Source organism: Telopea speciosissima, chromosome 3 (genome assembly GCF_018873765.1).
Source record: "Telopea speciosissima isolate NSW1024214 ecotype Mountain lineage chromosome 3, Tspe_v1, whole genome shotgun sequence".
Lineage (NCBI taxonomy): Eukaryota > Viridiplantae > Streptophyta > Magnoliopsida > Proteales > Proteaceae > Telopea > Telopea speciosissima.
In genome coordinates this window covers 35388532-35401791 of record NC_057918.1, presented here as the reverse complement: position 1 = coordinate 35401791, position 13260 = coordinate 35388532, and the positions used below count along the sequence as shown (strand labels likewise).

Genomic DNA, 13260 nt, shown 5'->3' with positions numbered 1-13260 from the left:
TGTTTCTTTTTCCCATAAAATATATAGTAGGGTATTTTTTACGGGGGAGTGCACCCTTTGCCAACACCCCCTCTCTCTGTCTACCTCCTCTTCCCGGCCATATGGATCATTCATATGGGAAGGAGACAGATAGAGAGAGGGGGTTGGCGGAGGGTTGTTCCCCTACAGAGAACATTATCCTAAATATGTAATAAATAATTCTATATAGGGACTACTTGGGTCAATCGAGGCCTAAACCGGTCCACCTCGGCCCACCAGGGTCAATCAGGATCGGGTTGGGCTTAGTTAGATAGAGCTAGACCTAGGCTGAGATATCCTAAGCCAAACTCGATCTATTTTGGGCCTATACTGAGTTAGGGGACCTAGGTTTGAGTTGGGGTTTTAGAAAACCTGACCCAACCGATCTGGTTGCATCCCTAGTCATATGGTCTACTTTGCATATGTTTTATCCTTTGAATTCTCAATCATCCTTGTTGAGTGCAGTTTTTCCACTTCTTTGACTCTCTAAACTCATTTTAAATATTTGTAATAACACACAGTTAATTCAATTGAGCTAGAAGTTTAACCATGGGTAGATGATAGTGGAGACAACATATCTACAAAAAATTAGAGCCCTTGAGTTGTTATGTGACAACAATCATAGGGATTATGGAAAAGAAAAGAAAAAATGGAAGCGATTGTGATGTAGCTAAACTCCCTTATTATAATTTCTTCAATGGAAAAGGATAGACACATTGTCGGTGTATCATAAGCTAGTGCCCACTATGTCTACCTCTCTCTTCCCTCCTCTGAAATGACCCCTGCCCCTCCTGTATGATACCCCATCCCATTCCCCTATTGGTGCCACCTGCTAGCTTACTACCCACAAGCAGTGTGCCTATCCTTCTCCCTTCCCTTAATAAGGAAAGATTATTCAACTAAAATATATAAAAAAAAATTTTAAAACAGTAACCTAAGTGATGTCACCTAAGTTAAGGAAACACCTGTTGGAAAGGACAGTAATCTCGGGATTCCTTCTGTTCAAGGCTGATGGAACTTCTGGGAGTTGTTCCTTTCGCAATAAATATGGATGAATAAGAGAACCACTGCATTCCTAGCCCAAATGATAGGGATGCCGTAACGATTATAACTCTTATTCGGTATTATATTGGTAAATGCACTGATTATGTAATAATTGACATGATTGTTTACTCGTGTCTAATATCTTGTTGATTGCTTCTTCCATGTATGATGTCAAATTCGGAAATGTTTTTTACTATTCTTACTCGCATTGGAATAACTATAAGGAAAAATAAATTATGGACCTAGAAGAGAATTTAGGGTTACTGTCCAAACTTGATATGTTTAGAAACACTCTAGGAGATAAGATCAGGATAGGAAAATGGGAACAGAGAAAAGGTATTTGTGTTCAAAAGACACTCATGATGAAGCTAAAGGTTTGGTGGTACTGGGCCATACAGAAATTCAGACAGTTGTTTCAAAAATTTGGTACAATATACTTGGTGGTTTATTGCATGTTTTAGTTAATCAGTGGGAGCTTATTGCTTATTTTGATTAATTAGTGAGAGCTTGTTTATTATGCATAACTGTTATGTTGCATACTTGGTTTGTTGAGCATGGATATTTATGAGTATGCATGGTTTGCTTGGTTTAGCAGTTGTATGCATATGTTTATTGATATGTGAATGTTTCAAGGTAGTAATGCCAATGTTTGATGGTGGTAATAACCAAAGGCGGTATTTAGCCAAAGTTAGGCGGTAAGCCAAGGTTAGGTATTAACCGGTTGTGTGGAGGTTTGCCCAAGGGGTGGTAGTTAATATCAAAGTAAAGGAGGACCCATAAGGGCATGACAACAAGGAATATGTGATCACAGGTTGGTTGTCATGGTTAATTTTTCATTGTGATTCTGATTTTCAAGTAGACTTGTGTTTGTGATTGACAGAAAGTTGTATGCCATATATTAAGGTGTATCTTCTGCTGTTGTTTGGCATGAGTCAATTTGTTGGCTGTTTTAAGGTTTTAAAGTGGTAATTTACAATGTGACTCACTGGCCAAGCCAGTAGGGAGGAGCATATAATTAATGTTGCCCCAAGTGAGAGATTATAAGATATTTCTAATATCATATTGGACTTAATTAATTATACCCTATTCTATTGGTGTGGGTCCATGGGCATAAACCCGGTTTGGGACTACTTTAAGGTTAATGGGGGTATACTAGTCTTTTTCCATTGTGGAGGTGGATTGGATTAGGATTTGTATTTATTATAAATACATGATTAGGGTCCCTGCAGTCACTTAATCGCATTCTCTGTTTTTCCCACCAAGAATGTGAGGGGTGTGTGAGACAAGGAGACTGGAGAAGATCTTGATCAAAGTTTCATCGGCGAAGGATGGCGACACAAAGGGAATTATTCTTCTCTAACATATGCGGGTACAAGGTACACATTATTTTTTCGTTCTTTTTATTCAATCGGGTTCTAGATCAATGTATGGAGATGGATTCAGATTTCACAAAATCCAAGGAATTTCTAACACAGTCTTATGGGCTTCATTCCAAGGGAGGAATTACGGATGTCAAATTTCGTAGCCCGAATTAGTTGGATTAGATGACAATGACTAGGTCAGCTTGAACCGAATCAAATCCTTATGATTAGGTTTTGGATATTATGAAATTTGTAGAAACTAAATCTGAAAAAAAAAAAATTAGTTAGAAACCAAAGAATTGATAAAAAAATCCATTATTTCAGTATACATATAGGGAGAAGGTTTTCTGAGCAAGCATGGTCTCTAGACCCTCACATTGATTATATTAATTATTGTTTCTCTTTCTTAAAAACATAATGGGAAAAAATAACGCTAACCAGTCATGTGGTTAGTGTGGTTCCTACACCTAAACACATAACAATGCCTTTGTGCACGAAAAAACCGTTCAACTTAATTGAAATGGAAAATCACATTCAAACCAATGCCTTTGTGTGCACTTTAATTGGCTACCGTGTTGTTGAAGGGGCTATACGATCGATTAGCGTTCACTTGCCCAAAAATAATATAATAATTAATGTGAGGAGGCGTAGTGCGTGCCTTAGGCTTAGAGAGCCTTATCCCATATATATAATGTGAAAAACAAAAATCGAATCATAGCTGTCATGGCCTCACCTATGGATCCGGATTCTCTCCAGGGAGCCCAACGTCCAGGGAGTGCATCCAACGGTTGGGCTGTGCCGCACACATCCCGATGCACGCTAGTCAACCATCAGGATGTGTTTGTCCCAACCCAGCCGTTTGATGCCCTCTGGGCACTAGGCGTTGGGCTCCCTGGGGAGGAGTTTGATGCCTCACCTATAACCAAGGCACTTTAGAATGGGCAAGGAAGGTGGACACTTGTATGGTCTTTTACAACTTGACCCTCACCTTGGTCACCTTGGCGGGCTTCATTTTGGGTTTTCTTTCTTCAATTTTTTTTCCCACTCACATATTATTGTATAACCTTATGGTGCATCTTAAAAAAAAAAAATTATAACACATCTCGTCTCATTATTTTTTATTGAGATAAAATTGGAAAAATGAATATAATTAAACCTTAAATTGTATTAATTAGGTTTTCACCCAAAAAAAAATTGATTAATTGGGTTGATCATTTATCGTTTGTTTTGGTGAATAGTGAATGATCATTGATTTATGAGTCAGTGTTTCATATTTCCTCTTTAGTTTGTATTTTATATTGCCACTGCATAGACTAAATATTAGCATAACTTAAGTGAAGATATTATACGAACTAGCATAACCTGAATGATCCTAAATCAAACCTCATTCTCTACATTTCTTTATCAATAAGTGTAGACGCCGATTTTTGTCACCCCCTAATTGGCGATGATGACAATGGGACATGGACGATGGACGACGCACCCCCCACTCTTTTCAGACCCAAAGATACCTGGCCCATAAGACCAAGAACCATGCTGAGCACAAAATGGCCCATTTTAGGCCAAAAAACAAGGAAAAATGGCACTGCGCGCCCACGACACTGTGGGGAGGTGTACCAGATTTCCACGGCACCATGAGGGGGTGTGACATCAGCCTGCTAATGTCACCCACGGCGCCGTGGAGGACTTTTTCGGCCAGGAGAGAGAAAAGGTCCCTCCTTATAAATAGGAGGGTCCCCTCCCACATTTCCCAAGGAATTTTGGGTAGAGAGACCCTCCCCAAGTGAGTCCTAGCATCTTTTCTCCCTTTTTACCCTCATTTCTCCTCCTTCTCTCATGAGTGTGTGAGTATGTGAGGTTTCCCTGGGGTGGACAGATCCTTCGATTGTCCCTCTGAGTATAGAGCGCTTTGGCTCCTTAGCTTTGGTATCCCGTCTGTGCACGGATAACCATCGAAACTCCCTTATTCTGAGACATTATTCATGCATTTACTCTTTTCCAAATCACTCGAAAGAGCAGTTACTCCGCCAAGAAAGAAGCAGGCGTCGGTCCATCCGTCCATCTCCCCGAGCCAGGGCATACAACTATACAAGTATAATTATTGCATTTTTGTCGATCCAATGTAGTCCTTTCATATTTTACCGCTTTAGTCGCACTTTTCACATATATAATGTAGTTTATTGTACTTTAGTTTAATTCATAGCACGAATGTAGGTCATAATATCCCCATCCCGTAATAAGAGAAACAACATTCGCCCGTAGCATTACAGAGACCGGCGGCGCGTGGGTGCTACCCTTTACCGAACCTTGTGACCATATAGAGACCTGTAGTTTACACTATAAACTGTATGTCCTTCGACCCTTACCCGAACCTTTGGTTGGACCATATGGAGTCACGTAGTCCAACTCCCGCTCACCACCATTATGGTAGGGCTACACAATTTACCACCTGTAGGGCTACACTTCATGAATGGGTTCTTAGGCCCTAACCCTAGGTGGCGACTTCTCATTAGGTTAACATATTTTAATGCATGATCCCAATCCCCTATTTATCATATATTGACAATGTTATCCACATCCATACACACACACATGTGTCTCCCAAAACCCTATGTCACCAATACACTAGCAAGAAGGGCTGAGGAAACCTTCGTCCCGGAGGACCGCGGTACTTACAATAAGCATTAAGATGAAATCCATATTAGATGTGAGAATAGTGATGGCATGAATTTCTCATTAAAATATTATCAATGTAGAGTGAACAGATAAAACTACAATTAAGAAATCCCTTTGTAAAAAATAACTACTCTAAAAGACCAAGACCTACATCAATGGTTGTGTTTCTTTAGTTTTATGCTAGCATTGTTTCTTCTTGAACTGGCAAGAATTCCTATCATTGTTGTGGTTAACTTTCAATGGTTTTAGTTTATATAGTCCAAATATATTTTTCTATTCTATCTAGTTGGAATCGATGTCTAAGTAGAACAAACCTCCAAAGCATGGGAAACCATAAAAAATTGTTGGCGTTTCATCAAAATCACCTTTAAGGTGTGACAATCTCTACCAACCTAGCTAACACACGTGGACAATATTTTTATAAAGTTAAGTTCCCATTAAACACTTCCACATAACAAAAATAGTCTGAGGTTCCGTTTGGTTGCAAGCAAAGTGACATAAAAGAAAGTGAAATTACTTTTGAGAAGAGAATGGAACATAGAGAATGGAACATTTTGAAATCAAGATTATATAATATACATAAAACTCTTACCACATTTGGTAGATATACTTTTTATATAAAATTTATTTTACTTTACTATCAAAGAATAAAGGCTCCCTCAGATTGCAAGAGAAATAAATGGAAGGGAAGTGAAATCAAATCATTATAAAATTGAAAGTTTTTGTAATCATTATCTCACATGCTGGTGTAACTATCTCCAAAATATATCAAATATGATTGTTAAAATTTCGCTTTAGTTCCATTGAATATGATTGCAAGTTAAGGAACTTTTTGTTGGTAAGAAATAAACGAATTAAAGGGTAGTGAAATCACTTTTGATAAAAAAAAAAGCAAAAAAGTTTTGTAATCATATGATTCGATAACCAACTTATAATTCTTATCATATTTGGTAAATATATTTTTTTATCATATGTAAAATTTATTTTATTTTTCAAATCAAAGGATTTTGATAGTAAAATAAAAGAAAATTTAAAACTAAATTTGGTATATTTGAAGTTAATTATACCATCATATGAGATAATGACTACACAAGATTCCATTTCCCTTCTCTTTTTTATTCTTACAACCAAATGGAACCTTAAATTCTTTTGCCTTTATATGATGAAACATTGACTATCTTTCTATATATCAATCTAAAATTGCACAAAAAATATCTTTCGTCCACCACAAAAGGACAAGTCATGGGTGAGATATGTTTAATAGTATGTTTGAATTGCGTGTTGCATAGTTAGTGTACATGTGCACTAGATTATTGTACTGTAAAATTCTTTCAACTAACAATGAGCAAAGTATTGACAAAAAATATTGGGAAAAGACTCTTAGAGCCAATAATATCCATAATCTCTCCTCTCTCAAGAAATTACTTCTCCGACCCCTATGTATGAATCCATACATAGGCGTGTTCTTCATTGGTGTGTTCTCTTATGCCATTTGAGAGAATCCTCTCCCTAAAAGATTGAGCAAAGTATATTAATGTTGTGTTACTTTGTTCCATAAAGACATCATACGTGGCTAGAGCTGAGGGGAAGTGATGCAGAGAACACATAAAAAGGAATTATGAATATCTACCAAGTGAAGAAGGCCAAGCAAAGTAATTATTGATTTTGACACTCAAGAAAAAAGTAGAGTAAGTTTCTATTACTTTCTAGATAGAGAGAGAGAGAGAGATAGAGAGTAATGAATCTCTACCAAGTAAAGAATGGCAAGTGAAGAAAAGTGCATTAATTCTTAAATTCACTCTCACTTCTCGAATCTATAAATTCTAAGAAACAATGTTGAATTAAAGTTACAAAAAGGTAAAAAACATTTCTAAATTTAGATATGTTTGCTAACAACAGGTGGAGTTTTTATTTTTTTGGTTAAGAAAAGCAAAAAAATTAAATTAAGAAAAAGAGAAAAGATTCCAAATCCTCAAATAAACTATTTTATAGCCTTTATCTTTTTTTTTTTTTTTTGGGTAATTCCTCAAACAATCCTATGGGGAGAGGGATATTACAAAGCCTTTGGGTGTTAAATGGTCCAATTTAGTTTAAATCGCTTAATTAAACGGTCTCGATTTTGAAACATAATTGAACTATTTATTAAATGATTTCACAGTTTCGATTTTAAACGGTTCAGTTTTGATAAACGTCTCTGTTTGCTTTTGGCATATTGATATACATTTAAGAGTGTTAAATGGTTTATTTGGTTCAACAATTCAATCAATTTAAACCATTTAATTAAACGGTCTTGATTTTGAAATCATAAACGAACCATTTGGTAAATGGTTTCATGGTTTTGGTTTAAACGATTTGATTTGGTTTCGATTATTTTATATATTTTTTTTTAATAAAAAATAATAAACTATTAAAAATCAATAAAAAAGAATATAAAATAAAAAAAAATGAAAAAGAAAAAGGAAAAGGAAAAGGAAAAGGAGAAGAAAATCTCTTACTTCTAACACAAGAAATAATTTCGGATACTATAAATACCTTTGCTCTAGTCTCCTCATTCCCCACACCATCCTTTCCTATTCTCTGTTCATCGATTTCCTCTACTACTAATACCAAGCGATTGTTCCATCTCCTTCTGTCTCCTGCTCAATTATTGTTATCGGAAATCTTTCCGAAGATGACTAACCGAGCTGAATCGTCTGACTCGTAAGTCCCTTCTGTATGATCTAAGCTGTTTTCGTTATGGGGTTGTTGCTTCTTTTCTTCGCATTGTTTTATTTATCCAGTAGCAATTTGGGTAGTAGGGGTTGTTGCGATTTGTTGAATTTTTTGGGATTGTTATGGTGGGTTTTATCTAATTCAGGAAGGGAACGAAGAGGGATTTCAGTACTGCAATTCTTGAACGGAAGAAAGCTGCCAATCGTCTTGTCGTCGACGAGGCGATCAATGACGACAATTCGGTGGTAACATTGAATCCAGAAACGATGGAGAAGCTGCAGCTTTTCCGTGGTGATACCATCTTGATTAAGGTAACTTTAGGTTTCCTTTTAATTCTTTGATTTTTTCTTGAACGGCTCATATTTCTATCTTTGTTGTCTTTTACGGTTTCAGATTGAGATGTTTTTTCTGTTTGTAGGGATCGATGATAGTTAAGTTTCTTTGAAAAGAATTGGTTTTTTGTATTAGGGCTTTTCAAACTAGGGTTTTTAAATAGAGATTGGACTAGTCTTATTTGAAATGGGTATCCGGGACGTCGGAGAGTCGAAGTCAGTTTGAGCGAGAAGTTATTTTAGCTTTCCTTATTAAATTTTATTGGTTCCTTAAGATCGAATGGCCTAGAAGGAGGTTGTCTTTTTTGCAATTCCCAACAATTTCATTGCTCGAGGGTTCTGCAATTGTGACATTGATGAAAGTAGAATTCTAAGTATCGAGGGCCTTGAAAGATTCTATATTTGCGAGAGTGGCATTGTAGGTTCTTAATCTTTATGTTTTTAAGAATATTTTAGTGAGTTACCTTACGTTCTATAGTGATTAGCTGCAGAGTAGTTGGGTTCTTGAAGTATAGGATAATGAAATTGCACTTGCTGAACTAGTTGGAAGTATGAGCCTATGATTTTAATATTACTTTTTTTATGTTTACTAATTTTGGTTCACCCCACACTTGCTGTGGTTTTCCAGGGCAAGAAAAGGAGGGATACTATCTGCATTGCCCTTGCTGATGATTCATGTGATGAACCGAAGATCAAGATGAATAAAGTTGTCAGATCAAATCTGAGGGTTAGGCTTGGTGATGTTATTTCTGTTCACCAATGCCCAGATGTCAAATATGGAAAGCGTGTCCACATACTGCCTGTGGATGATACAATTGAAGGCGTCACTGGGAATATATTTGATGCCTATTTGAAACGTGAGTTCCTGAACTGTTTACTTGTCAAACCTGTTTATTCCGTGTCTTCTGGTCAATAAGTAACTTCAGGATTCCCCCCCCCCCCTCCATTTTTGGATGGAATCTTTTAAATCCTGAAGTAGAGTTATGTCTAACTTCAAGCGTTGTCATAAATGATCTTATCATACTGGACTACTTTCTGTTTGTAAATAGATATTTCTATGTGAGTGATATGCATTAAATTATTCATCACCCCTCCTCCCCCCCCCAAAAAAAAAAAAAAAAAAGAAAAGAAAAGGATATGCATTGAATGTATGATGTGAAAATTTGAATATATGTTTTACAGGTGTCTGTTTTTTTATGTTGAAAGTTGTTGTATGACTGGTTCTATTTTGCTTATATATTTTGAGGTTCTTCAGTTGGACTTCAGAGTTCCAGTTGAATAATGATCTTGTCATCACCTAAACCCTATTTTGCACTCTGATTGAAAGGGTAATCAAGGTTTGAAGGTTAGGGATATTACATTTAGTATGATTTACAATCAATAACATGCTAATATGGCAGCAAATAATTGATTATTTTGATCATGACAATTTGAAGGCTAATTGACCATTGTAGAGTGATAAGTTTCACCTGGTTTTTATTATGTCTCTATGAGTTCATTTCGATTAGTCTTTAGGTCATTTAAGTTTGCTAACAAAAGTAGAGTGGCCTAGGCAAACCTGTGATTTTAAATGTCAACCTGGGGATCAATCATCAGTTTTTTTATTCAATGACATGTAACCATTATTTTGATACATAAGCAAGCAGCAGTGCTTGGAGAAAAGGGTCAGGCTTTAGTTGAATTAAATCATTTGATTCCTAGCTAGTAATTGAATATCATGTTAATGAATGGGCTTTTCTCATTCTTTTTCTTATCTCCAGTGTCTTCCTTGACATCTTTTGGGTTCAGAAGAAAGTTCCAATTGTCTTAAGAGTTGTTAATTAGATCTTTTATTCAGGTTACTTCTTGGTGGGGGCATTCTTATTCTGATTGTTGAGCTTTTAAATCTTGCAGCATATTTCTTGGAAGCATATCGTCCTGTTAGGAAAGGGGATCTCTTCCTTGTTAGAGGTGGAATGAGGAGCATTGAGTTTAAGGTCATTGAGACTGACCCATCCGAGTACTGTGTTGTTGCTCCTGACACTGAGATATTTTGTGAGGGGGAGCCAGTTAGAAGGGAGGATGAAGACAGGTTGGATGAAGTGGGTTATGATGATGTCGGTGGTGTGAGGAAACAGATGGCTCAGATACGAGAACTTGTGGAACTTCCTCTAAGACATCCACAGCTGTTCAAATCTATTGGTGTGAAGCCCCCGAAAGGAATTTTGTTGTATGGTCCTCCAGGTTCTGGGAAGACTTTGATAGCCAGGGCTGTTGCCAATGAGACTGGTGCCTTCTTCTTCTGTATTAATGGTCCAGAAATTATGTCTAAATTAGCTGGAGAGAGTGAAAGCAATCTCAGGAAGGCATTTGAGGAAGCAGAGAAGAATGCACCATCTATCATCTTCATTGATGAACTTGATTCTATAGCACCTAAGCGAGAGAAGACACATGGAGAAGTTGAAAGGCGTATTGTTTCTCAGCTCCTGACGCTGATGGATGGTTTGAAATCTCGTGCCCATATTATTGTTATTGGGGCTACAAACCGGCCTAACAGCATTGACCCGGCTTTGAGAAGGTTTGGTAGGTTTGATAGGGAAATTGATATTGGTGTTCCAGATGAAGTTGGACGTCTTGAGGTTCTTCGCATTCATACAAAGAACATGAAATTAGCTGAAGATGTATACCAAATCCTCACCTATTCTGTGTTTCAGAACTGTTTTTTCCTGTTATTGTCTTAAATTAGTTGCTAATAATTCCAGTGGTTTATATACACAGGTTGACTTGGAGAGAATAGCAAAAGACACTCATGGGTACGTTGGCGCTGATCTTGCTGCTCTCTGTACTGAAGCTGCCCTTCAGTGCATCAGAGAAAAGATGGATGTCATCGACTTAGAAGATGAATCCATTGATGCTGAGATACTGAACTCTATGGCTGTCACAAATGAACACTTCAAAACTGCTCTTGGAACAAGCAATCCCTCTGCCCTTCGTGAGACTGTGAGTGGAATTCCCAGAGTCCTTGGTCTGGGTGTTTGTGTTTAATGATATGCTTGTTTTCTCTTATTGCTAGTTTTTGCTCATTAAGCTGTTGATGTGCAGGTTGTTGAAGTGCCTAATGTCAGCTGGAATGACATTGGTGGGCTTGAAAATGTCAAGAGGGAGCTTCAAGAGGTAAAAGCTATGCATGCAGGATTTCAGCTGGTTTTTTATTATTATTATTTTGGTTGTAAATGATGCTTAGCTTTTATACACTTTTTTGCTATGCAGACTGTTCAATATCCTGTGGAGCACCCTGAAAAGTTCGAGAAGTTTGGTATGTCACCCTCAAAAGGAGTTCTTTTCTACGGTCCTCCTGGTTGTGGTAAAACTTTATTAGCCAAGGCGATTGCGAATGAATGCCAGGCTAATTTCATTAGTGTTAAGGGTCCTGAGTTGCTCACTATGTGGTTTGGGGAGAGTGAGGCCAACGTGCGAGAAATCTTTGACAAGGCCCGTCAATCTGCACCTTGTGTCCTTTTCTTTGATGAGCTTGATTCAATTGCTACACAGGTTTGTTTTACATATTGTCCTTCACTCTCTCATTATTGCTTTCATGCCTGTTTATTTCCATTAATACCTGCTTTGCTTGCATATGTTATTCACTGAATCTTTTTTTCATATGGCAGAGAGGGAGTAGTGTTGGAGATGCTGGTGGTGCAGCTGATAGGGTCCTGAACCAGCTCCTGACTGAAATGGATGGCATGAATGCTAAGAAGACGGTTTTCATTATTGGTGCCACCAACAGGCCTGACATAATTGACCCTGCTTTGCTGAGGCCAGGCCGTCTTGATCAGTTGATTTACATTCCTCTGCCAGATGAGGACTCCCGCTATAATATTTTTAAGGCCAACCTGAGGAAATCACCTGTTTCAAAGGATGTTGACCTGAGGGCTCTTGCAAAATATACTCAAGGCTTTAGTGGGGCTGATATTACAGAGATATGCCAACGTGCTTGCAAATATGCCATTCGAGAAAATATTGAGAAAGTAATCTTCTTTACCCCAATTCTCTCTTTTCTTTTGAGTAATCTCATGATCACATTTTATAAATTATGATTATGCTCATATCCTAAACTTTAGCATCTTCCCCTTTCGAGACTGTGATTGGTCTAGGGTTTCTCAATTAGCTGTATGAACACATCACATTGGCATGCGTGCAGATATAACATGCGCTCATATGGAAGAAAAGAAACTAATGATGGGAATCTGTTGATGCAGGACATTGAAAGGGAGCGAAGGAGAAGTGACAATCCCGAGGCAATGGAGGAGGATGTTGAGGATGAAGTAGCTGAGATCACACCTGCACACTTCGAGGAAGCAATGAAGTATGCACGCAGGAGTGTGAGCGATGCTGATATCCGGAAGTACCAGGCATTTGCACAGACATTGCAGCAGTCAAGGGGGTTTGGAAGTGAGTTCAGATTTGCAGATTCTGGATCTGCAGCTACAGGAGCTGCTGACCCATTTGCGGCATCAACTGGTGCGGCCGAGGAAGATGATCTCTACGGTTAATCTGCTTTTAGTTTCATGTTCTGTTATATCCTGTCATTTGTACCTTTGTATCTAATACTTCCCTGGTTGATTGGGTTAAGCTACAGTATTATGTTATTAAGCCCATTCCTTTGGGCAGTGGGTACTAGACGTAAGAAGCTTAGAGGGGAATACAGTATGTCCTCTTTCTTCAGAGGATCATATTCCCTATTTATCAGTTTCAATTACATTGGGAATTATCCACCAAAAAAATTACATAGTTTCAATTTTCAGTTGCATACATTATTGTCTATTTGGTGCATTCATGCATACTATTGGCCTTGAGGGATGCAGAGTGAGCTTGGGATTCAAAACCTTGCCTAATCTATTGGATGAATGCCTGGTCTGTGAGAAAGCACAATCCTGCTTATTTTTCATTCTTCGAATGGCTGGTTTGATTGATGGATGATTTAGAAGTAAAGAAAAGCTTAGATGGGATGTCTGGTAAGTGTTGTTACTGCGTAACATTTTTCAGTTATTAACCACAACTCATGTTTGAGCCACTGGTACTCTCTCTTGATTATTAGTTGCTGCCAAGTTTTTTGCAGGGATCCCCTCTGCCCGTCT

At 37.7% G+C, this 13260-nt stretch overlaps 1 protein-coding gene across 1 annotated transcript; it reads left to right on the top strand.

The window, feature by feature from the left end:
• Positions 1 to 7752: 7752 nt before the first annotated feature.
• Positions 7753 to 12898, top strand: LOC122654367 (cell division control protein 48 homolog D-like). The gene is made up of 9 exons (XM_043848433.1): positions 7753 to 7799; positions 7957 to 8122; positions 8772 to 9000; positions 10037 to 10803; positions 10901 to 11122; positions 11225 to 11296; positions 11393 to 11674; positions 11791 to 12150; positions 12382 to 12898. Exons 1-9 carry the CDS (start codon positions 7771 to 7773, stop codon positions 12673 to 12675), a joined length of 2421 nt encoding a protein of 806 aa, XP_043704368.1. The 5' UTR covers positions 7753 to 7770; the 3' UTR covers positions 12676 to 12898.
• Positions 12899 to 13260: the final 362 nt, after the last annotated feature.

Excerpts from the sequence above, each read along its gene's own strand:
- LOC122654367 (XM_043848433.1), top strand. The coding sequence starts at position 7,771 with ATGACTAACCGAGCTGAATCGTCTGACTC. Across the intron at positions 7,800-7,956 it reads CGAGCTGAATCGTCTGACTC|GAAGGGAACGAAGAGGGATT; the intron begins GTAAGTCCCTTC and ends TATCTAATTCAG. Across the intron at positions 11,675-11,790 it reads TTGATTCAATTGCTACACAG|AGAGGGAGTAGTGTTGGAGA; the intron begins GTTTGTTTTACA and ends TTCATATGGCAG.